At 47.9% G+C, this 26,509-nt stretch overlaps 1 protein-coding gene across 5 annotated transcripts in view; it reads right to left on the reverse strand.

Annotated features, from left to right (window-relative positions):
• The window catches only part of PPP6R1 (protein phosphatase 6 regulatory subunit 1), a 1,952,116-nt gene that overhangs the window by 1,219,551 nt on the left and 706,056 nt on the right, over nucleotides 1-26,509 (reverse strand). For all 5 annotated transcript variants that reach the window (XM_069638194.1, XM_069638176.1, XM_069638186.1 and 2 more), the window contains 2 exons: nucleotides 17,081-17,246; nucleotides 16,272-16,424 (listed from right to left, as the gene is read on the reverse strand). In XM_069638194.1, coding sequence (XP_069494295.1) covers nucleotides 16,272-16,424; nucleotides 17,081-17,246 — 319 coding nt within the window. The remainder of the gene's footprint in view (nucleotides 1-16,271; nucleotides 16,425-17,080; nucleotides 17,247-26,509) is intronic.

Here is a 26,509-nt window from a genome sequence, read left to right on the forward strand (position 1 = left end):
GTTTCCTGATGGGCGGGTAGAGCCTGGTGAGGCCTGCCAGATTTTGCTTAACCACCGGGTTGGAGGACAAGAAGTCTTCCTCTTCCGAGTTCCAGTATGCTCCTATGGTCGCCAGGTAGGTGCGGCATGTGTCTATTTGCACCCCTGAGTGTGCAAGGTGTGCAGAGAAGGCTAGCACGTCATCCAACGTGCAAGTGAGTCAATCTCCTTATAGTCCGCCCAGTGAAAGAACCCAGTCTATTTACTTTTGTACTGGCTCCTAGTAGCATCGCTCCTAGCGCCCTGAATTATGTCTAGGTTAGCCTACTGCCGGCACTTGAACGAGGTGGCAAAAGGATACACCTGAGGATGCCCCCATCAGCTGAAGATCCCCAGCCGGACCTGATCGTTCAATTGCCATTCGTAATTGTCCACTCGCAGTCTGCAGAGATTGTCCGCCTCCAGGTTGGACTCCCCAGGGAGGTTGAATGCAGTCAAGTAGATGTTCTCCAAGGCCCACTCCCACATGCCGACCGCTAGATTGAACAGAGGGGGGAAGGTGGCGGGGTGTGGTGCCACTCTGCTTGTTGATGTAATGCATGCTTTTGGAGTTGTCAGTTTGAATGAGGGCCACCTTGCCACAAATAAGCAGCAGGAAGGCCTTGAGAGCGAGCCAGATAGCTTTCAGCTCCAGCCAGCTGATATGGGACTCCTGCTCCTGGAGGAGCCAGACTCGATGGACGATGTGGTTGTCCAGGGTAGCGCCCCAGTCTTCCTGGGAGGAATCCGTGGTGATGGTGACTTGCGCTGCTGCCTGTCAAAAGGGCTTGCCCATTTGCAGGTTGCACTCCTTGAACCAACAGACAAGGTCCTGGTATAGACAGGGAGGAATGCTGACAAGCTCGCTTGGGAGCACCGCTCTGGATTTCATAAGGCTGCGAAGTGCAGCTGTAATCACCTCATTTTGAGCCTCGTGTGAGGTACAGCCAGAAGAAACGCTGCCATGATACCAATAGATGCTGGTACCACCAGGCTGAGGTCACCTCTCTGCTGAGAGAATGACCTGTGGCCCTCTTGATGGCCGTAATCTTGTTCTCCAAAGAAAAAACTTTCGGAGCTCATGTCCCAGATTAGGCGCCAGCAGTGGGACGGGAGGGAGCATGTCGCTCGAACATCCCGAAGGATAGAGACCTCATGAACATGAGGAACTTTTAAAAAAAACTGTCCTCTCAGGCTGTTGGCGTGGTAGGTGGTATTGACTGAGTAGCGGATGGCTGCTGGGGCCTGTGCGTAGTCTGCCTTGCTACCTGCAGGGTAAATCGGTCATGCAAAACTGATGGATAAGCTTTAGGCCACGTACGTGGTTGAGACCAGTCCCACCTTGAAATACGTTCTCCCACCTGGTCCGCACCAGGGGTGGTATTGGATGAGTGCCCATCTTGTCTGGCGCTGCAGCCATTTTGTCAGGCTGCGTGCCACGTGCCAAAGTCATGGTGCTCGCCTCGCTGGGCCCAGCCTCCTCCATGACTCTTGGCGGTGGAGCATGAGACCTTCCCTGCACCTCAGGACGGGCCTGGTAGGCGTGTTGCCCTCGGCGGAGTCGCCGGTAGTGCAGTGTACAGGCGCCCCTTCAAAGAAAACCCTCCTTCTTTGAATTACTTGGAACACCTATCACTATTGCACTGTCCAGCGCAGTGCGACTGAGAACTGTCTGTGTTCATTTAGGTTCTTAACTGTGGGTTGCATCTGCCAGTGCTCCCACACCCCTCAGCCACCTGCAGCTTTAGTGCTTCACTAATTTCTTCAGTGTACAAGCGCTGTGGACTTTGACTTGTTCTGCCAAACCTGTGTGCCTAATAGATGTGCACATTTTTGTACCTCTGTGTTGCTTCCATTATTTGAGCGCTCTGGGTATGGTTACTTGACTATTACAGCAGCCCAATATCCCCCCGAAATCTAGTTCACTAACTAGGGTGGCCTCATAACTCTTCCCCCAAAGTAGTGGCAAATCCATTCAATTGAACTGATTTCTTGTGAGCAAGTGTACAATCAAGATGCGCTGATGCATATATGCAAACAAACTGTTGAGGTGCCTGTCAGAGAAAGTGAAATCTCTCAAAATAATCCAGGAGGCAAGCTTGCCTTTCTGTGAAATGCAGATTGCTTTTGAATAAGGTTTGCAAAAATATGGGATACATTACTCACCGTAATCATATTTCTGATGCTTGTATCTGCTTAGATTCACATGCTGTGCATAGGCCGACATCTAGTGGAAGCTGCAGAGTATTAGTTTGTTTTTCGAAACTCGAAAATGGGCGTCGACACAGGGCGTGCCAGTAATACTATCCCTAGTGTGACGTCCACTGTACCAATGATCCCTCACGCGTCTAGGACCCTCTGATTGTATTTTTCCTGACATGAGGTAGCATGAGGAGTAGCTTGAGTACAGATGATCCAAGCAGATAGAAGATAGATAAGATAAGACTACAAGCATCCATGCGCCTTCTCTCAGAGGGGAGGAAGGGTGGGTCGCATGTGAATCTAAGCAGACACAAGCATCAGAAATACGATTACGGTGAGTAATGTATCCCTTCTGAGGCTTGTGGAATCTGCTTAGATCACATGCTGTGCATAGATTAGCGAGCAGTGTTAGAAGGAGGTGGGATTTGAGAAGGGTCATGAGCCAATAAATGTCTTAGAACCGCTTGTCCCACTTGAGTATCTGTCTTGGAATGGGTGTCAATGCAGTAGTGCTGAGTAAAAGTGTGAATAGAGCTCCAAGTAGCTGCTTTGCAAATTGTGTCAAGGGGAACATTTGCAATGAAAGCCAGAGTGGCCCCAATGCCTCTTGTCGAGTGGGCTCTGGGCGTAAAAGGCAAAGTTTTGTCAGAAAGAGAGTAACACAACTGGATACAGTTGACAATCCACTTGGAGATGGCACCTTTAGAGACGCATTCTCTCTCTTTGCCTGTGGCTACGGAGACAAACAGTTGATCTGTTTTCCTAAGCGGTCTGGTCTTGTTTACGTAGTAAAGGACCACCCTACGCACATTTAGGGTGTGTAGTTTAACCTCAGCCGAGCTTTGTGGGTTTTGGAAGAAAGCCGGAAGCTCGATGGACTGGTTTACATGGAATTTAGAAATAAACTTAGTTGAGAACCTAGGGTGTGTCCGTAAAACCACCTTATCCTTATGAATAGTAAAGAAAGGATCCTGCACTGACAGAGCCTGAATTTCACTGACCCTTCTTATGGATGTAATGGCTACTAAGAAGGCAGTCTTATAGGTTAGGTGTTTGAGACTTGTTTTATGCACGGGCTCGAATGGGGGGCCCATGAGTTTAGATAGCACCACGTTCAGGACCCATCCTGGTGGTGGGTTAGATATAGGAGGATGAAGTCTCTTTACTCCCTCCATGAAGGCTTTAGCCACGGGTACCTTCCACCACGACACCTTGCTATGTGAGGTGGTGTACGCCGACAGTGCTGCCAGGTGTACCTTTAGTGAGTTGAAAATCAACCCTGCGTCCAGCAGGTGGAGCATGTATGTCACGATTGTGGAAGGAGTGCAATCAACTGGGTTGATTTGTTTATTCTGGCACCAGATAACGAATCTCTTCCATTTGTCGAAATAGCAATGCCTCGTGTTCGGTTTCCTAGACTCTTTTAGGATGTCCATACACCTCTGTGGTAAATTGAGATGTCCAAACCCTATGACCTCAGGAGCCATGCTGCTAGGTTCATGGAGTTGGGTAGAGGATGCACCTTCTGACCTTGCTTGGTGCTGGGACAAAAGATTGTACCAGGCAGGGAGTTTGATGGGATTGCACACCAAAAGTCTGCGTAGGTGTGGAAACCACGGTTGTCTCGCCCACATGATAGCAACTAGGACGAGCGTCATCGACTCTCTGTTCATCTTGTTCACCACCTTCCTGATGAGAGGAGTTGGTGGAAAAGCGTACGCAAACATCCCTGACCAGTTCATCCACAGGGTGTTCCCCAGGGAGTCTGGCTGGAGAAACCTGGATGCGAATACTGGGCACTGTCTGTTTTTGCTTGTGGCGAATAGGTCTATAGTGGGGAAACCCCACTGAGAGAAGAGAACTTCTACGATTTCTCTGTGTAGACACCATTCGTGTTCCTCCGGAAGGGGATCTCTGCTCAAAGCGTCCGCTAGAGAATGGAGATCCCCTGGAACATGTTGAGATGACAAAGATGTTCCGTCTGAGTGCCCATATCCAAATTTTCTGGGCAAGTCTGGACAGATTTGGCGAACGAGTCCCTCCTTGCTTATTCAGGTAGAACATGGCTGTCGTGCTGTCCGTCCGGAACGGCACCGACAGGTTCAGTAGGTGGGGCTCGAACGCTTAAAGTGCTCTGAAAACTGCCAGAAGCTCTAGCAGGTTGATGTGATTCTTGGCCACTGTGTGAGACCAGAGAGCCTGAGCTGTGTGGTGGTGATGGTGAGCTCCCCATCCAGTCAGGCATGCGTCCGTCGTGACTACCGCCTGTATCTCAGGATCGTAAAAGGGTTTCCCTTTGGATAGATTGTCTCTTGTCCACCAGTGGAGGCTTTGTACAAGTGTTGGCGAAACGACCACTAGATCGTCCCACTGACCACTTGCCCGAGACCACAGTTTCGCCAACCATTCTTGCATGGGACGCATGCGTGCATGGGGGACCAGGTAAATTCATGACGCCATCATGCCCAGCAAACGCATTGCTTTGCGTACTGTTATCTGGCGACCGGACTGATATTGCGGAATTTGCAGTAGTATATTTCAGATTCTTTCCTCTGAAGGAAAAGCCAACCCCTCTTGAGTATTTAGAACAGCTCCTAGGAACTGCTTGGAGGTGCTGGGCACCAGACTTGATTTTTTCTCGTTTATGGAGAAGCCCAATTCGAAGAGGAGGTCGATAGTTCTTTGAATGTTTGTCCTGCAAATTACTGGGGTCTCCCCCGTGATGAGCCAGTCGTCCAGATAAGGGTACACTGGGATTGCCTCCTGTTACGGAGAATTCTCTGTTTAGGCTGAATTTCCTAACCTAGTGAGTCCCCCAGCAGCTTTGCTGAATTTTTGGGGTTTATTTTTTTTCTCCTGCCAAGAGTGAGACTCTTTTACCCTCACTCTTGGACATGATTTGAGTGTGTTCCGTTGACTCTAGATGTGTTTAATGGGCTATGGGGTTTTTTACTCCATAGGGCTTCATGTGTTTTTGTGATGTGTGTTACACAGCACCCTCAGTGCAGTAACACAGGGGTGTCATAGTGACCCCCCAGTATAGACTCCATACCCTGGGACTGATTACTGTCTCCCAGGGCATGTAAAGTCACCATTGACTTTACTAGTCTTGAATTCTTAACAGAACCAGTACAAACCATCATATTGTGGACGTACTGGCTGGGGCAATTCAATTGCCCCGGGGTCTGTTAGTCGAGGGGGCACATCTCCGTCCCCCCTGATCGAGTTTTGGCTGGTGGCAGTGGATACTACTTTTTATATTCAACCCCGAATATTTATCTATGGGATTTTCCCATTGTTCAAGGCTACTATCTTTATTTATTTAATTACGATAGCCTCGAACATACCGCCGGTTTATTTAATTATTATTAATTCTCCGGTTGGTATTTTTTGCCAAAACTCAGTTCTAAAATGGTGTTTGTGTTCTCTTCTGTGACTCCAACCCAAGTCAAGCCCTTTGTTCCACTTTTTGGCGGGCTTCTCCATAGAAGCCCTCCAAAGTGGTGCCACTCTGTCTGGGGTACTTAGGGGGGGGGTGGAGGGGGATTTAGGCACCCTGGACTGAGTTGCCTAGGCAACTCAAGTCGCACTCCGTCCTGAATGGCCCAAGTGGTGAGCCGGCCGGCTCACCACTTCGCATGTTTGAGTGACAGCTAGGCTGAGTGAATGGGGGTTTTCTGCATAAAAGCAGGGCTTTGGGGACTGGAACTTCAGAAGTCGCCACAGGACCTAAGCATCAGACGAGGGAGAAGCTGAGCCGACCTGCCACGACAACACCACCGGTGGAGCCCTGCTGGACCGTCTCACCACTTTTCCCAACGACAGAGGAGATCTCCTGCCGGAGAGTCTTCTTCCTTTGACTGGTAGGGATAACCAGTTTCACCGTCTTTTCGCCTTCCCGACGCATCTCGTGGCCGCCTTGCCTGTGCCAAGCACCCCGGCAACCGGAATACCACGTTTTACCACGACCGCGAAATAAAGGGTAATACCTTTAACCGGAAAACTCCGCGGCTGGTTTCTTCCCTGGCAGTGCAACGACCTTCATCTTTCCTCCAAGTCGAGATCTTCTCTTCCCCTGGACGACGCCGAGACTTGCACCCGCTGCCAGGAACAACTGCCACCGCTGGAGGATCCTTCCCACTTAAGGTACCGTGTTCCGCCTGGCTTCCCTTGCCACCGACTGTACGGGGTAGATTTATCCCCCGGCTTTCGAACCTGGGTTAGCCTGGGACACCCTGGCTGAACTTTTCTGAGCCTCTCTAAACTCTTTTTGAACTCTCTCCAAGACTTTCAAAGCCTAGTGTAACTGTGTGATCTTGGGCGCATTTGTGCTCTGCTCTCTCTAAGAGTGGGCCCAGCCTATGGACTTTGGCTCACAAGTGACTTTTGCTCTTCTGCCTTGCTAAAAGTGTTCCTAAATCTTAGAGTGGTGTATCTTCCCATATTCTGTCTTTTTCCCTCCCTTCTTCATGAACTTATTGGAGTGCCATCTATAGTTAAGCGCTCACCTCTGTCTGGAAATAAGTGGTGTTAACTAAGACTTGTCTGATGAGGAATAAGGGGTGTATATATTACAATAGTAACTGTGTTTAGAATATTTTACAATAAGAGTGCTGGAGTGTTTCAAACAGTGTGTTTTTAAATAAATAATGATATCCTTTGATACCAAAGCTCTGGTCAGTGTTTGCTTGTGTTATTGTATCTGAGTGCCTATTGTGTATACTTTGCATACTGCCTAACTCTTCTTGAGAGAAGTCTGACTGCTCAGCCAAATCTGGGTGGTACAGACTGCTACCAAGTGGGTTTACTGCCAAAACACCTGTAGTCCTAAATCTTTTGCAGTGTTCCCAAAGGGAACTGCACAGGTTTCTGCCTAACACCTCCCTGCGTAGGTGTGCCGCCGCCACCGAAAGTACCTTGGTGAATACCCTTGGAGCCGAGGCTATCCCGAAGGGCAGTACCTTGAACTGGTAGTGCTGACTGTCCGCCTTGAAGCGCAGATATTTTCTGTGCGCTGGGAACATGGAAATACGAAAAATAGGCATCTTTCATATCCAATGTTGCCATGTAATCCCCCTTTTTTAGGAGGGGAATTACCTCTTGTAGAGTAGTCATGCAAAATTTTTGGGGCTTGACATACTTGTTTGCAGGCCGTAAGTCCAATACTGGGCGCATTGTCAAATCTTTTTTTGGCACAAGGAAGTAAGTTGAATAAATACCCTTGCTTACCTGGTGTCCCGGGACGAGTTCTATCGTGTCCTTTGCGAGAAGATTTTCGATCTCTTCGAGTAGGATCTTCTGGTGGTCTAAGGAGTGTATTCTCTGTCGTGGAGGGTGTTTTCGGAGACGCTCTAGGAGTTCTATGCAGTATCCTGCGGAAACTGTGGACAGCACCCATCTGTCTGATGTGAACCCTTCCCAAGTTTGGGTGAAGATGGAAATGCGTCCCCCTACTGGGGATGCGTGAGAAGGGACCCTGAACGGAGCATCACTGTTTTGGTGGAGGCGTGCCCCCTCCTTTATTGGGACTGCCTATACCCCTACCACGACCTCTCTCGTTACCCCTGCCATAACTCTGGGTAGACTGCTGGTTAGTGTTCCATGTAGTACCCTGGCCTTGGGAATAGTTTGAGCCTCTTTGGGAGTTTGGTCCGCGAAGCCGACGAAAATTGTCATTCCCTCTCTGGTTAGGGGGTTTGTTGGTTAGTTGCCCTAGGGACTTGAGTGTCTCGTACTCGTCCTTGGCATTCTTCAGCGTGTCCTCGACCGCCTTTCCAAACAATAGATCCGGCTCCACGAGCTTATCTATCAACGATGCTTGCGTCTCGGCTTTGAATCCAGACTGCCGTAGCCAAGCATGTCTCTTGATGACCGTGCTTTCAGCAATTAATCTGCCGGCGTTATCCGCGGCATCAAAGGTTGCTTTTAAAATAAAACCTGACACGGCTCTCCCCTCTGCCGAAACTCGTGCCAATTGGCTCTTTAAGGGTTCTGGGGCGGAGTCTATGAGAGCCGCGACTTCTTTCCACTGGTGGCAGTTGAAGCTAGCCAGCAGGGTGGTAGAGTTGGTAATCCTTGCCTGGTAGGCGGAAGTGGAGGCTACTTTCCTGCCCAAGCCATAAATCTTCTTGCTCTCCTTGTCGGGGGGAGCTTCGGACGATGACAAGGGTGTTCCCGCCCTCTTACGGGTGTTTGTAACAACCAGGGAGTCCGGTTTGAGATGTCCCCTTATGTACAGTGGGTCAGATTTGTCTGCTCTGAAAAGCTTTTCAATTCTGGGGTTTACTGCCCTAGTGAGAATGGGGTTAACAAGGGAAGGGTCTATCCTCCTTTGTATTGACTTAAGGATAGGTACTCTTTTCTCCCACCAATTCCTCTGCAAAGTCCCTCTCTTCCTGAGCACCTTGGGTGTTAATGTGGAAGTGCTGTGCCGCTCTGGACAGGACCTCATTCAGGAGAGGCTGTTTGTTGACAGGGGAGTCGGTCACCGCGGGCTCTTTCTCTACCGGGGAATCTACCCTGTATGTATCTGGGTCGTCCTCCTCCTCCTCCTCATCCTCCTCCTCCTCCTTCTCCTTCTCTTGGTCATCATCATCCCCATAATAGCCTGTCCCAGTTTGTTCTTCGAACATGCCCACGTCTGGATCCTCACCAAAGGATGGATCGTCCTGATATTGAGAATAGGGCTGTGTATAGAAGGGGTCTGAAGACTGAGTTGGTGCTTCACCCCGGGACTTCTTACTTGGGGGTATTGGATCCTTAGAGCTTGAGGGAGTTGACCCGTCTGGGGTATAAGAGAGAAAGTGTTCCGGGTTTTTGGCGTAGAAATCTGCCAATGATGACATCCTTGACATTACTCTGTCTATGTCATCACTGGACCATTCCCTTGAACTGGGAATAACTCTTTCCTGGAGTGGTTTCCCCGTTTTATCCTGACTAGACCTACTTGTTTGAACAGGGGTCTTGGGGACAACGGACCGAGATTTGTCTGTCTGTTTAGGTGGAGTAGAATGTAGTTTAGGAGTGGAAGTAGGCTGGGACTGCTTACTTCGTTGTTTTCCCCCCTCCCTGCAGGTGGAAGTGTTTTCCCCGATTTTTGGGACCTATCAGAGCTTTTCGATGCCTGGCGTCGAAATTCGGGGGTAGAGTCCCTGTCTCTGGAGAGTGTAAGGGATTCGGTAGCAGACTTCGCGCTGCCTGCAGACGCTGACTCCTGGAGTGCGGCCCGGGGGTAGAGGTCGGCGTCGTATTCAGACGACCGAACCTCAGTCACTAAGGGGAGCGAGGGACTCTTAGCAACACTGGAGGGTTACCTGGTGTCATGAGGCGATCTCGAACGTGAACGCCCAGAGGACACTGACTCGGTGGACCGTTCTCTACGTGCCTCTTTCCGGGAACTCGACGTGCGCGTTGATTCTCGGTTGGATCTTTGTTTGCTGGAAGTGGTGTTGGTAGCGCTCGTGTCGCCGGGGGTCTTCCCCATAGCTGCCCTGCCGGACAACCTTCCGTGGTCGGGACTCAACGCCACATTGCCCTCGCCGCCCGAAAGTACGGCGTCGCTGCCATCGCTGAAGGCACCCTCCGCGGCCATGGCCTCTTGTCGCCTGGCGTGGTGGGCCCAACGCTTTGTCGAACAGTCTAAGTGTCTTCGGTTTAAACCGACTGCACGCTCTGTAATTCGCCTTGGGGTGGTCCTTCGGCAAGCAGAGGTTACACGTGGCGTGTCTGTCAACCTAAGGATACTTGCGGTTGCACTTGGGGCAAAATTGAAAAGGGGTACCCTCCATACGCACCCTGTGGCAGCGGGCTGGGAGTGTAGGAATATAAGTAATGTACCTATATTAATCAGAGTGTAGGATATGTGCCACCCCCCACTCTCCCTACTTGCAGGGCCGAGTCCAGAGGACTTCCGAGGCCCAAATCCGTCGCTGTAGTCCGACGGTCGAATTTTCTCCAATCCGGCGTCGAGTGTCGATGTTCGGAAACTCGACGTATAGGTGGAATAAACGGGGAAATATATAACAATATTTGCTAAATCTGACTAAGTCAGGGAACTCCGCTCAGTGCTTCCGGCCAGCATGGCGGAAAAAAACAATCTGAGGGTCCTAGACGCGTGAGGGATCATGGGTACAGTGGACGTCACACTAGAGATAGTATTACTGGCACGCCCAGTGTCGACGCCCATTTTCGAAAAACAAACTGTAATACTCCGCAGCTTCCACTAGATGTCGGCCTATGCACAGCATGTGATCTAAGCAGATTCCACAAGCCTCAGATATATATATATATATATATATATATATATATTTAGTTGAGCACTTCCTAACAATCACACTACGAAAGTTATCTCCTATAATATCAAATGCACAACATGGAATCATGTTTTGTTTCAAAGTCCTAAAATTCCTACTATGAAACTAAAATGCTCCAGCTCTCAAACAGCAACAGACACAAAACTTATTTTCCTTTCAAATGTTCACTCTTTGTAAATATATGAAATGCACAACATGCAATGTTTTCTTTACAAGCCCCAAAAGCCCAAACTAGAAAATTAAGAAAAATGATCCCAGACCAGCGGTAATAGGGTGAACGATCTGAGATGCCTCTGTGGAGATACCTGATGTCCGACATCTGGATAAGGTCTGTAGCTGGTATAAAGACACAATCAATTTGTGACAAGAATGAGTGTACCCCAGAATGGAACGAATATCTCAGTTTCTGGGGGTGATGCATAAGCCACACATCATCAAAAACCACAGCAGTTACAAAGATGTGCTTGGTGAAGGGGCACACTCTTGGCGTTGAAAGGGAAAGACAGTCCAGGGTGTGGTTGATGACCATTAAAATCACCTCGAACGACCCAGCATTATGGTCAATCGTCAATTGTATTTCTAACAGCAAGTCAGTGTTTAGTGGCTTACGGGCAAAGACATTAAGCAATCCCACACTTCTACATTAAGCCAGCCAACAATTAGTAAATATCTGCTTACTTTATCTAGTAGAACTGTTTGGAGTACAAAAGGTGTAGCTTTACGAACGGATCAAAACACCCCTAGAAAAACCAGCATGGAAGCCCTTCTCATTTAGTTTTGCAGATGAATTTGCAACCATTACCAGCCACGTGTGTTTCTTGTAGGAAAGCAATCGAGGGCCTGCGTCTGCAGCACCATACCTTGTTTAATAAGGTCACTTAGGCCATTGACACGCCTATGATAAGCAAGATAACCTTGTATCATCTTCTACATTCTAGATGGCGTCCTACCAAGTGGATATATAAACCCACAACAAATGTGACAAGACAATAATAGTATAAGCAGCACAGAACATGGACTCTGGTCGGCAAACAATATCCCTTGAAACACCAACAATACATTCCTCCCCAAACAACTACAGAGTCTGTTGTATCTGTGCCCTAAAAATGTAAATTAAATAAACAGATCTAAAATGGTGGAGTAAAGAGCGACAAAAACACGCCGGCTAATGCACAATGGCACCACCTTGATATGCTGCACACTGGTTTACCCACTTAAATACATGCAATAAATATGTGCAAGGAACCACTTACAAACCGCAGTCCATATAAAGAAATCAGACCTACAGAAGACAAAAAAAAAATCTACATTCCACTGAATGGACCTGTGTGTCCCCAACGTCACTCAAAACTTTATCTGGAGTATAGGGCAAGATATCTGTAGGCACACCAGGACAGTCCCCTTCAGTAGGCAGTTTCCTCCAATAGTGACAATTGGGTCTCTGTCTTTGATGCAGATCTGCCCATTCCCAAGCTTGTTTGGGATCAGTGAATAATGTGACAGGGCTCTCAAATAATATTTTCAGGTTGGATGGGAAGTAAAGAGCATGTTTGATATCCATGCATATAAAGCGTTTCTTGGTTGCATCAAAAGTATTGTTGAGCATTCTGCACCGATCGGGTGAAGTCAGGGAAAACGGCAACGTGAGCCCTGTAATTGGACAGTTTCTTTTGTTGTGTGTCGCCTGCAAGCTAGCATCCCTATCTCTGTTTAGGATACTAGCGACCTAGCACTATAGGAGGGGCCCTGGGTGGTGGAGGTGTAACAGCTACCCTATGAGCTCTTTCAACTGAGAAGAAGTTGGAAAGTCCAGACTGGCTCTATAGCTCCCAGAACCAAGAATAGTTCTGAGGAGGGATCTACAGCTCGTTCGGGGATGTTGACCAGACCGACATTGCTTCGTCTGGGCTTCCCTTCAGCCTCCCACAAACGCTACTCCAGGGCTTTATATGTTGCAGGGTTTCCACCAGTTGGCACTTGACCGTAACAAGCACGTCCTATAGATCGAAACTCATCTCTTCCTCACACACACAGGCAGAGAACTTGTAAAAATGGTCTCATTACACCTGTGTCGATACCATGAGAGCCCTTTTCCCTTCCATGGAAGATCTGGAATCAGTTATTGCTTGCACAACACCCTGTATTGGAGGGTTAACTGGGCACAACCCCTTGGACTGGCGCGCTTACGTCCATTTAACTTTGCAGGTCGTCCTCCTCTAAAGTCTCCTCCAAATAGATGCTCCCCTGTTCGTCCAGAACTATTAAGGACACCATCTCCTCTCTCGCCCCTGCCTTGGCAGACTTCCGAAACCTTTCCTTTGGCACTGGCTCTTCACACAAACCCTCAAGCACTCCCTTGTGCACACCCTCCTAGAAAAGCCATCTGCTGACCCTTCCTGCCTGGCAAACTATCGTCCTATCTCCATTACCCCTTTCTTGGGCAAACTCCTAGAGAGGTTGGTCATTCCCCAACTTACCCACCACAGCGAAACTGCTTGTTGCCTCCACGACCACCAGTCTGGCTTCAGAGCATCCAGAGACACAGAAACTGCTCTCCTGAACAACTGTGAAGACCTGCTTGCAAATCTTGATTCTGACTCTTTTCTGATCCTTCTCGATCTTTCCTTTGCCTTTGACATTGTCAATCAAGCCACCCTCCGAAATCGTCTCTGTGATACCCTAGGCATCATGGACCTGGCACTGGTCTGCCTGCCTGACTGACTTCCTTCCTTTATAACCGACCTTCCCAGGTGCAATTGAGTCCTTTCCTCTCTGTCACCTCTCGCGATCTGCAGCATCCCAACAGGCTCTATACGATCGCTGTGGCTTTTTAATATCTACCTTGCCCCTCTGCCCCAATTGATCTCCACCTTATCTCCACACTTCCAGTATAATACCGATGACACACAGCTCTCCTTTAAGCTTCCTTCCTCTAGCTCCTCTTCTTCCCTTCTCATACCCGACTGCCTGACTTTTATCCAGACATGGCGTTCTGCAAATGATCTCTGCCTTAATGCTAGTAATACCGAGATCCTTCTCATTGGGACACCTGCTCCATGCTTACCTCCCACTCTCTGGCCACCCTCCTTGGACCACCTCCCCTCACCCTCTTGTGAGGCAAAACACCTTGGGGGCATCTTCGAATCTGCTTTCTCTTTTCCCCCTCACATCAAGAACCTTGCCAAGAAGTCCAACTATCAGATTCATCACCTCTGAGGCATTCGCCCTTTCCTCACCTTCTCCCAGAAGCTCAATGTCTCCAGAGCTTGACTACTGTAACAGCCTATTCCTCAATCTGCCTCTTTCGTTCCTTCATCCTTTTCAACTAATCAAGAATATGGCTGTGAGACTTAATCTTGGCATCAAGCCCAGGTACTGCATCTCTACGGCCCTAAAATCTCTCCACCGGCTCCTGGTGGCTGCCAGGATCAAATTCAAGACCCTCTGCATCATCCACAAGTTTTTCAGGGGCCTGGGAGCCTGCTACATCAAGCTTTCCCTCCCTAAATACCTCCCCTGCTAGAGTCCTTCGGTCCTCTAGCTCCAATTCTCTGCCGATAAGTCTTTTCTCCAAGCAGAGAGTGGGACTCTTCGGGCAGGAGCTGCCCTCTGGAACGGCCTTCCTGCCCTCTTAGACTTGAGCCGATCTCCTGAAGTTCCAGAAACTTCTCAAGAGAGTCCTTTTCTCCTAGTCATTCCCTCTAAAGCTGTGACGGATGCCTGGTCTCTTATGTGCCCTACAGGGGCCAGGACCCCCCTCGTCCAGTCTTCCTGGGCACCCACTACCAAAACTTGCCCTCGGGCACCCTTCCCTGACTATCCTTAATCTGGTCGCATCCCTCATCCTCACACTAGCGGACCTTACTCCCCCTTCCCGTGGCACTTGCCCTCCTGGGCTTCCCTCAGTACTTGCCCTGCCCCTGAGGCCCCATCCCTCCTGCACTTCTCCCATCCCCCTTTCCATCTTCCAAGCCCTTCAGCCCTGTCCTGCCCACCCCCTGCACTTGCCTCTGCACTTGCATGGTCCGAACATCACAAGGCCTAGTAGGACCATGTATTGACATTTCTCCCCTGCCTCCCCCTTATTTGTTGTCTAGAGTTCTAGTAGGACCCTGTATTGACATTTCTCCCCTGCCTCCCCCTCATTTGTTGTCTTGTTGAGCCTTCAAACAAAGGATTATAGGTGCCATACAAATGTCCAATAAATAAAAATAAATTAAACAGGAGGTGTAAAGTGTCCGGGAAGCAGAGGCTAGCAGAAACAGGTGAATCACTTTGAGCCTCTGTCTCAGAATGTCAGGAGTAGGAGGTCAAGTTCCAACTCCACACCTACTAAGCTGTATTGCCAGGAGGTGTTCGTAAAGGAGGGCTGGTGCTACCCAACAGCAGCCTACCGACCACCAATCGCTGCATGGCTGGTGGAGGGAGGGAGGGTGTGGGGGGGGGTGGTACAGAGCGAAACAAAAGGTGTTTGAAGGGTAGCTTTTGGTGCCTCACTTCACACAGATGTTAGGAGGAGGGAGAGGATCGAACCCCAGCACCACAACACTCTGTAGCGTAGAGCAGGTTATGCCCTCGGCACCCTGCGCAATCAACACACGAAGAAATGATGTGCCAACACTGGGATCTGGGGGCGGACTGACTCATTCCTCGCCTCCTTTCCGGTGCCTCACTGAGTCTCCGATAGTTTAAGTCACCAGGGCCCAATTTACCATCGCTGAGGAGGGGAGGCTCTTGTTGTGGCAGAAGTTCCGTGGCCATCAACGCTCTCCTGCGGCGTATGTGTAGTAGTAGTAGTAGTAGTCTCTGGTATTTCTGGGATTAAGGGATACCATCCAAGCACCAGTTGGCACCCCAGGGCCCTTCTGTGCCCCGGTATATTATCAGTTGGCACCTCGCATCCGTTCCCCTCATCAGCCCCAGGTGCCACCCCCGCCCCCCACAATCCCCCTCAAGACCACTGTTTCGCAATGCTGTGAGCGCTCTGTTCTGATGTTTATCAGATTCCCAGGGGCTATTGCACAAAATAAGTAGGTTTCACAGCTATGGGCAACAATTAATCAAGATATTTGAGAGGGATGCTACGGAGCACCAATGATGCTGCTGGGCCTTCCTCAAATCCAATGACCTGTTTTCACACTCACTTATTTATCAACTTGGTTGTACTCATTTACTCCATTTCAGAAGATTAACAGCGTGGACCCTCCCTGTCCATATTTTAACCTATGAAACAATATTTGCGGACACACACTCCACACACACTTTTCTGCAGCATTTCTGTTATCCCAGAGCTATCTTAATGAGTACAAGGACATATAAAGTGCTTCTTAGGGAATTCTACACCTGTAATCATTATGAATCTCTCCAACTGCTTAAACGTCACATAGGATTCTAGGATTGCAGAGTGATTCATGGAGGTTCCAAGGCAGTTTTGAATGTTATCTATCAGCTCAAACTTCTTCAAAAAGATTTCAACAGGATTAAACATTCTGGGAAATCTTTCAAACTCTCTCATTAAGGACATTCAGTTGCAGGAACACGATATAGTACATTTCTGGCAGTTTGATCGTGCCTACAGCTTTGCTGACACTTTCTGCAGAAACACACCCTCTGCAAGCAGACGCTCTATAGTTCTCAAAAACATTTTCTATTCTGGAAATACATTGCATTATGCATTGGAAGTGTTACACATATGTCCAAAGCATTGACAAACCAGTCCCCCCCCCCGGAGTGACTCACCAGAATTACATTCATGGTACCCAGGTCCATCAGTTCCTGGTTAAGTGCTTCGTTGTTAGCATTGAGAGAGCTAGCAACTAATTTCACCACATTCAGCCGCGTGTTACCCAGAGGTGGGTCCAGAATTCCCCACGTGGTTTGCAAGCTTGCCTTCTGTGGTTGTAAGTGAAAAGAACAGACATTTAGGCATCATAATCTATTCACATACTTTCAACTAGGTATCAATAACCTATAATACATTTTGATACAGCCCATGCATAAACACTGTCAGCTTTACTACCACTGCCAAATTGTAGACCAATTGCCCAGTGGCTATATTTTATCCAACAGGCTTGGAAACGAAGTGTACATGTTTCAGATCAGACTGCATGGACCTCATTGGGAAAAGGTTTCTTTGTAACCGTAAATCAAGTCAGTAAGGGGGTTGCTTTGAAACCTTTGCTGGCAAATGCTTGGGAATACAGTATTTCATGTTTCAAAGTTAATAGCACTCAGTCTGTACACTCCTGAAAATAATGCCAGAATAGGTGTTAAGACTAGCAACATGACCAACTGAAACCAACAGTCTCCCTGGGGAAAAAAGCCCAACCAAAGAGGTTATCTATTTTAAAGTAAGAGCAATGCTTTAGAAAGACTTTCCAAGCCGAGCTCAAACTTCCCATTTCATTATACATTTCTAAACCTCTTCCTATACTGACAAGAAAGACTTACAACCATAAGTTGACATAGTGCAGGACCTAATGCTTTACATTTTAAACACCCCCACTCTTGGGAAGCAGAGACTCAGGGGTAAAGCTGAAGCAGCATACCTTTGGCGGTTCAAGCAGGAGCTGGTGAAACTTTCTCAGGTTGTCCTTTATGGTAACCAGCGTCCCAACACTTGCCTGACTCGAAATGAAGTCAAGCTCAGGTGGGTTCATCTCCAACTGGCCATCCATGTTGCAATAAAAGCCACTCATTCCCCCAAGTTCATTCCTGGATGGTGCAGAGGGAAATCAAGATTTTTGTCAAATATCTATGATACAGAGAAATACCTCAATACATCATTCACCTACTGGGAACATATTCTGCTCCTAGAATCATTGCTATTTGACCTTTACTATTTCTACAAGCATTTTCCAGTCGACAGCTTCTTCACAGTCACTGCTTGAACATTAAGAGTTGAAATAAACATGCCTGTTTTGATTGTACTATTGCTGTTTTTACAGTCTCTTCAGAGTTTCAGGCAAACCATTCTTTAACAGTTATATTGATTTGCAATCCTAACGTTTTCCGATAATTGTAAACAATAGGCTTTGCATAAGAAGTCTACTAAAATCATTTTTACAAATTAACTAAATCCATTGTGAAACATTATGTACACACCGGTTTACAACTCTTTCTGTTTTTGCGTATAATGGGTGTTTTTTCGAATTGTGCATCTCTTTCTTAAGGTGCCTGATTAGACTATTGTAGGTTCAGACTTTAATTTCTGGCTTGGCAGCTGATGCAAGATGAATGCAAGAGAGATATCAGATCTGACAGATTATTCTTGTAGATGTTATATTTTTTAGAATACATCACTATTGTGTGCTGAGCAACTGGCACCCATCACTTCCAACCTCATCAATGCCTCCTTCCAAACAAGCTCTGTCCCAGCTACTATTAAGGAAGCCTGGATCACTCCCCTCATCAAGAAATCTACCCTCGATCCCGCCCTCCCTACCAACTACCGCCCCATTACTACCGTCCATACCTACTCAAAATCCTCGACCGTTCTGCATACGTCCAAATCCAAGCCTACCTAGAATCCAACAACCTTCTGAGCACCCGCCAATCCGGCTTCAGGCACAGGACAGAGGCTGCCCTCCTTGACCTTAAAATCCATCTTGATGGCATCCGTGACGCAGGCGATCGAGCCATCCCCCTCCTCCTCTTTCTCCTTGACCTCTCTGCAGCCTTTGATCTCGTTGACCACAGCATTCTCTGCCAACACATCACCGACAAATGTAACTTCTCCAGAGAAACTACCAGCTGGATCAAAACCTTTCTCAGCCAACGTTCTTCAAGGGACTTCTTAGGCTCAGAAGCTGTCGACTACCCTATGGTGTCCCTCAAGGCTCCTACATTTCACCCACCCTGTACAACATGTACACTACACACCCTTGTTCGACCACCTCAACAACCTCTGGATCCTCTATACAAACTTTGTAGATGACACCCAAATTCTGCTAACACTAACTGGTAACCACGCCACCGATTCCGCTAACATCAATCAAGTCTACAGAATCATTCAGGCCTGGATGGCGGAAAATCATCTCTGCCTGAATGATGACAAAACCAAACTTCTCATAGTAGGTTCCCCGTACCGCCTAATATGGCGAGACCCAGGCATTTGCATCCTTCCGCATCAATGGTAACCTCCATCAGCTTCTCAAACCATATGAAAACACTAGGTGTTCATCTAGATGCAGAATTATCCATGCACAGAGACAAAGGCGCTTGCCTCCTCAGTGGCCTACACCACTAGACTCCTAAACCTCAGCAGAAAATTCCTTTCCACTGACAATTGCCTTACCCTCGGTAGAGCCGTTATAGGCAGAAAATTAGACTACTGCAACGCCATCCTTGCAGGACCTAATTAAAAAAATGTGGTAAATCTTCAGCTGATCCAAAACAATGCCCTCTGGGCTGTCTGCGGCCTTAAGTGCTCGGACCACATCTCTCATGCTAGACATGACGCTCAATGGCTGCCAATCAAAGCTTGTATTGAATTCAAGATTCTCTCTCTAACACACAGATGCATGCACAACACAGCACCCTCCTTCCTCAACCAATTCATCATGAAAAGTACCCAACTCCCCTGCCTACGTTCCTCATCCACTTTGTCAATAATCATCTCCAGATTCTCGAGGAAAAGAGCTGGAGGCACTTGCTTTACTGTCATTGCCCCTAGTGTGTGAAATGCCCTTCCACCCCACACCCAGGTGCAGGCATTCTACCTCATCTTCAGAAAACTACTAAAAACCTGGCTGTTCGATAAATACGACTAACCTGAAATCGGTGTCTCCCCCCAACCTGTTACTACCTTGCCTATGTACCCATTTGTATCCTCTGTCCTTGCTACGTTTAACAGCGCCGTGATACTTGTGGATTTGGGCGCTGCCAACAAATGCAATAAATAAACTAGTTAATCCTAACTTTCAAATCACCTTCATCTCTCAAAGTGACCGATCTAAAACAAATCAATTCCAAAGATAGTAAACGGGGCTGAAGAAAATGTGGCAGCTGGGTAATGGCATAAACAAATTGTGACTTGGCCCATTAGAGTCCAATCTTGTCAGACACTAGCAGAGTGCAACAAATATTGAGGCCAGTATAAACTGCAAAAAATAAAATGGTTCATAAAGGGCTTGTTCATTGTCCTTTGTGGTGAGGAAAGATACGCTGGTTTCCAAAGGTTATAACATGAGTACATTTTAACAGTGGCAGATGATGAAAATATATCTAAGTGGAAGTTACATTATTTTACTAAAAAAAAAAAAAGATCGGAAAATATATGCGGTAAACATTTTCAAATGCTGAAATCTAGTAGGAAATGCATATTTTTATATTCTGTTCAAGACTGCTTATAGGCAGTTCGTTTCAGAGCATGCACTAAAAACGGAAATTTTAAAATGTACAAAAGACACATACTCCTAGGAAATTAATAAATTGTTTACCAGGATCTTCCAGTACCTTGTTTAGCGGTTGGTCCCGAGAATTACAACTGACTTAATAAACTCAAAGTCAGACACGAACATTGGCGATCCTATACTGTCTGTGGAAACTAGCCAGTGCTCCTTCCAACTGATGTAGGCGCTATATTGAAAATATTTCTGCTTCTGTGTAAATTGTGGATGTGTGTGTACTTATTGATATAAATTATAAAAGAAAATCATGTATGCATGCACACAAACTATGTTAAAATTAACAGTTGAGTTTCACAGCAACTAGCCCACTCATAAAAAAAATAGACATATGCATACATTGTGAAGGCATCATTAGGTAGGCACAGACAGATTCATATGTGTTCTCAAAAGTAGTATGTAACTTAAAAACCAGGATGGAGTAAACCCTAACTTGCCCTATGCTAAAATGGGATTCTCTACCTAGAGAAAACTAAGGATAGTCTGTGTCAGGAAGTCCATATCAAATGTTGATGTGTCCAAAACCTATACTTGCCCTCACACCTAACTGTATACAATGTGTAGGGATGTCGGCATCAAAATGAATAGTGTTTAAAAGTTCAAAATAAAGTTCGGAGCTTCTTCCAGCCCTTGGTTTATGATCACCTTCCCCAAGTTCCAAATAGTTGACAAATTATCGGGGTTCCCTTCCCAAAGAATTAAAATCTTGCAGCTTTCAAAAATAACATTTCCTTGGGACACTTTCCGATACCTTTGATATCAATACTTTTCATCAGTTCACTTAGACAGTTCTGTTTCAATGATGTACAAACAACTTTGTTATTCTCGTGACTTTTGCCAATGATTGTTTTCTCATACCATGCAGTTTCTTGATTTCAGTCAAACTTGGGGGCTTGTAGTCTTGCGGGCCTCGGGTCTGCCAGAACTAAAACCCAAGGCCCCCTCCCCAGTGGAAACCCCTGGGAAAGAGTCACTGTGCCGAGGAACCTTGCTAAACAAAGGGCCTACCAGGTTTTGACATGGGGTCCTGGTGACAAACTCTCTCTAGCGGGAAAGACGATCATTCAAGGAGCAGTGAGAGAGCGCTGCAAGCCGCGCAAGCATCCTAGCGGTGGTCGGGCCCCAGGCACTCAAGACAGAGCACATGGGGGTCCAAAGGAGGGACAAGCGATCGCAGGATGCACACCTCGTGAAGCCTCATGCAGTCTACATGAACTGGGGGAGGCAAGGCACCGAAGGGAGGTGAATAAGAATGAAAAAACAATGAATGGGGAGCACGCAGAAAGTTGAAAGTCTCTGCGCCTAGCTGCAAGTTCCGACACAGTCTGTGCGGAAAAGGGGACTGAGGTGTGGTGCTGGACGGCAGAGTCTCGGGGGAGTTTGCACACTCAGGGTCATGCCCTTGCACGCTGTACTAAATTTAAAGGGGAAGCTCAATATTTTGCTGCCAAAGGTTCCGGTACCGTCCTCATGTTGGGGGATGCCCACAAGGATGGAGGAAAGGGGACGGAACATATCAGTATTCTGAAGTATAAAATTGAAGTGGACTTACCTGAGCTGTGGTGGTGAATAAAACTGTCAGTGGATGTCCCATTGAAGTTGGTTAGAGTAGTGGCATACCGTGGAACACATGTGACTGTGCTCACGTTAACAGTAGTAGAGGGGTGGTTGTTAAGAGGAAAGCAGCAACCCAAAGAGAAGCATCCTGATAATTCTACCAAATGTACTGCAGAGGTCTTAACCAATTGTAAAGTTGTAGAAGAAATTGTTTATCTATTCCTTGAACTGTGGCAAATATTCTTGGAAAGAAGATAGCCAGGATTACCAGTGGCTCCATTTTCTTGACTGAAATTGGAAGGTGGATCTTTTCAACAGTAGCTGGAGACGTGTTACCAGTGTTCATTTTTGTGCGATTAACTTTTGTTTTTACTTGGAACTTACAAGAACTGGTTCAAGACTTTTCTTTTCATGCTCGAATACTTTGAAGTAGACTTTAAAAACATGGGGAAATGGATTTATCCAGAACAGGTGAAGGTCATCTAAATATTCTTCAATCATTATCATCTGATGTTGTTTTATTTCCCTTTAATGTTTTGTTTTATAGTGTGAGTGCCAATGTGTCTATGTTAGGAGTCATTCAATTCCCTGATAGAGTAGTGCAAGCGAGAATGTATTTAAAAACTTTTTCTTTAATAAAATGTCTAATCATGACAAAAAAACAAGCTGTTGTCGCCTCGCCTTACTGACCCCTCAACACCTACCGGGAGAAGAGAAGTACCTGAGCCTGATGAAGCTCCCACTTGAGACAGGATCGTAGTTCTCTGCTAAGGGAATCTGCGATGGTACTGTGAATGCCTGCCAGATGGAATTAAATGAGAAACATCTTCTGATCCATCGCCCATTTCCTTATCGCTTGCACTTCCTTGGATAGAATGGGGGAGCAGGTTTCACATTTTCCTGATGTAGAACATGGTGGTAGTTTTGTCCGTAAAGATGCGGATCACCTTGCCTTGGAGTTGGAGCTTGAATGACTTGAGGCCAGAACACTGCTTGCAGCTCAAAGACTTTAATGTGCAACTCATTTTCCTCTGGTTGACATAAGCCTCTGGAGTGAAATTGACCCGTGTGTGCTCCCCACCAGTCCAGTGAGGCATTAGTGGTGACCGTGTCATGATGCGCGAAAAGGAGCCCCTTGCGGGAGATGCTGACGAGCTGACCACCACTGCAGAATCCTCTGGGAACACTGGAATGAGGATGCCCAAGTCATTCCAGAATCCTGATATCTGTTGCCACTTGGCAGCTAAAACCGTTTGAGAGGTCTCATGTGCAGTCTGCAATGAGGGAGTATAGGGATGGAGCGGACGGTTGTCACTCTTAGAGTTGAGAGCTGTTGTACTTTGCTCAAAATGGCCTGTCCCTCTTCTCTGAGAGAGAAGCCAGAGCAGAAAGAGGACGTTCTGCGATGGCACCACGTATGATTTTGGAAATTTGATTGAGAATCCCAGCTAAGTTGAGCAACTGATTGTCTCCTTGGAGTGTAGTACAACCAGTGGCTCAGAGTGGGAGCGGATCAGCCAGTTGTCCAGGTAGGGACAAACAGATTCCTGAACTCCATAGATGGGCTGCCACGGGAGCCAGGCACTTTGTGAAGACACTCAGAGCCAACTTAAGGCTGAATGGAAGAGCCTTGAATTGCTAATGTCTGCCATTTTCGACAAATCGTAGGAAGCGCCGGTGCCTGCGTTGAATGGGGATGTGGAAATAGGCATGCTGTAAGTTGCAACGGGACCATGCAGAACGTTTGGAACCTGAGAAATGTGTTGAGTGGTCTCAGGTCAAGGATGGGCCTCCAACCACCAGACTTCTTTCTCACTAGGAAGTATCTGGAGTAAACTTCAGAGCAACAGAGGTGTTTTGGCCCTTTCTCCAGTGCCTCATTTTGTAACAGTGCGCAAACCTCTTGGAAGATTAGAGACCGGTGTTGTTCCTTTCTATTGACTGGAGGAATGGAGGGGCATTGGTCTAGGAAATCGAGGGTGCGACCCTTGTTGACAATGCTGAGCACCCACTTGTGGGTGGAGATGTTGCGCCACTCATTGACAAACTGAGATAATGGGCCTCCCACTGGGGTGCCGATGTAGAGGGACCGGGCCCTGGACTTGGTCAGGCCTGTTTGGGCATCAGAATCCTGGAGGATGTTCCTCGTCGACACTGTGTTCCCCCCGTCTGATATGATATGGCATTTATAACGCAGCTGTACACAAGTGTTTCTAGGCGCCACAAGACAAGGGAGGGAAGACATAGGGAGGACAGAACAAACAATCCTACTATTCGGATCGTGCAAGAGAGGGGGGAAGTGCAAGGGGAAGGAGAGGGAAATGCAAGAGGGGGGAGTGCAAGGGGAAGGAGAGGGAGGGGAGAGTGCAAGGGGGGAAGTGCAAGGGTGGGGGGAGAAGTGCAAGGGTGAGGGGAGAAGTGCAAGGGAGGGGGGAGAAGTGCAAGGGTGGGGGGAGAAGTGCAAGGGTGGGGGGAGAAGTGCAAAAGAGGGGGAGAAGTGCAAAAGAGGGGAGAAGTGCAAAAGACGGGGTTGGGGGGACTGCAGCCAGGGCAGCAAAGCTCTGGACAAGTGCAAGGAGGCAGGGCGCTGTAGGGGGTACAGTTGCAGCCCCAAAGTGCACAGTGGGCCCATAGGTAGTGCAAGGAAGACTGGTTGTGGAGAAGCCGGGTACCCAGTGACACTCTGAGGGAACCAAGCAACCAGTCAATGCAGCAGACAGAGAAGTTAGCAAGGGAGCGGCAGAGAGAAAGCAGAGGAGAAAAGGAGGATCATGAGCAGCTTCCGGAACGTCAGCCGGTCCGGCTCAAGTCTGAGAGGGTGAGGGTGGCACCTGCAGAGGAGAGCAATCTACCCCCCACTCTCTGCCTGGAGAAGTGTCTGACCCTCAGAGTTGGAGGTAGCTGAGGAAGGATTCTAGAAAGAAGGTATTTCAGAAGAGAGTTGGATGTAGTGTGGGGACAGTCCCCTGAAAGCCTCGTGGACGATACAGAGGGTCTTCAAATTGATCCTTGCAGCCACCGGGAGCCAGTGGAGAGATTTCACGGCCGGAGGATATGGTCCATGGGCTTGATGAGGATAAGTCTCACAGTCCTGTTCTGGATTAGTTGCAGGGGGCGAAGAGCAGAGGTAGGCGGATTGAGAAGGCGGCTGTTGCAGTATTCCAGCCTGGAGAGAACCAGGGCTCTGGAGACCGTGAGCTTGAGGGGGAAATGAGGAAAGGTTGAATACCTCGGAGGAGGGGCATCTGGAAGTGGCCCTTTTTTGGCAAGGCCCGTGATGAGAGGAGAGAAGGAAAGAGTACAGTTGAAGGTGACGCCAAGGTTTTTTGCCTCACAGGAAGGTGAGGGTAGACGGCCCAGAGTGAAAGAGGGAACGCGGGAGCAGGGTGCCAATGAGAAGGATCTCCATCTTAATGGCATTAAGTCAAAGATCGTTTGAGGCGCACCAATCCTGAATTGCAGATAGACAGCCAGGAATGAGCGGTGCAGGAGAGGAGGCTGATGGAAGTCTGATAGAGAGTGGATTGTCATATGCATAACACTGAAAGTTAGAAGAGAAAGAGGCCAAAGGGGTAACAGACATTGAAGAGCCAGGGTAAGAGGATAGTGTGTTGAGGGACACCACATGTAGAGAGAGGTGGTGGAAAAGTCCCAAGTTGGACCAGGGAGGGACGGTCCAGGAGGAAGGAGGTCAGCCATGCCACGGTCTGACCCATGAGGCCCAGGTTCACAAAGTCGGTAGACCAGGGTGCCGTGATTGACCATATCGAAAGCAGAGGAAAGTTCAAAGAGGATGAGGACAGAGGGAGAGCTGGAGTCGAGGTTAGAGAGCAGGACAGTGAACAACCTCTGTATGCCCCTTGTGTGCTGCAGTGTGAATGCTGGCGACATGCTGGCCTGTACTAATTTGTGGAACTGGTAAAACAGCCCTTGGATGAAAGAAAAGACAGCTTCCCTTTATGAAGAGTAACCAGCGAGCCTGCCATATCTTTGTCGGCGCTTATGGATTATAAGGTCTCAGCTAGTCTTGCCGAAAAGGCATATCAATAACTTTTGATTGAACCTCAGAGCGAATGTGGCCTTCAACCAGCCTTGCGTGCGGAGCACTGCTCCATTTGCCAGAAACCTGAATCTACAATGACCAGAGCGACCGTAATCGTGTGATCAAAGGCAACCTCAGATACTTGAAATAATGCTAATGCCTCATTCTTCTCGTCTTCCAGGAGGAACTCTAAAATGGGTGCCAGCGTATAGAGTAGCTTTCTATCGTATCTAGAGAATATGGCTAAAGCGTTAGCTGCTTTAATTGTGGAGACGGCGGTGGTGAGGATGAGTTTCACAAAAGCATCCAACTTCTTACTCTCCTGGTCTGGTGGAACCATGCATGGAGAGGAGTGGTTAGTGGACTGTTTCCTCGCTGCAGCAGAAAATAACAGTGGGATGCAAGCTGGGAACGAAGACACCTAGGGGCAGATTCCGGTATTCTATACTTCTCTGGGGGGCCGTTCTTTGGCGGGCCAAGAAGGGATTTTTCATGACCAATAAGCCATCGTCCCATTTGTCATCTAGCAGAGGGATTGACAATCGATTTCCTAAAGAGGACTCTCATTTGGAAAACAAAACATTGTTTTCTTCTCTTCAGGAACCAGATTGAATGAAGCTGCATGGTTCAAAATTGTATGAAATGAGCCTATGTTATCTGGTGGAGAGTATCTGGAGGGCAGATGCACATCAGGGGGTTCGCCATCAGCCAGAAATTAGGTTATGATATATGATATGGCATTTATAACGTGCCTATACACAAGTGTTTCAAGGCGTGACGAGGCGGGGGGGACAAAGGGGAGACAGACAACGATCCTACTAGGCCAGGTGTCATTCAGATCGTGCAAGGGAAGTGCGGAAGGGAAAAGTGCAAGGGGGAAAGGGAGAGGGCAAAGTGCAGTACAGGGTTAGTAGAATGCAAGATAAATAAAAAGGGTCAGCAAGTGGCAAGTGCAAGGTAGGTGCAGACAA

Source organism: Ambystoma mexicanum, chromosome 1q (assembly GCF_040938575.1).
Source record: "Ambystoma mexicanum isolate Mex_15411 chromosome 1q, UKY_AmexF1_1, whole genome shotgun sequence".
Lineage (NCBI taxonomy): Eukaryota > Metazoa > Chordata > Amphibia > Caudata > Ambystomatidae > Ambystoma > Ambystoma mexicanum.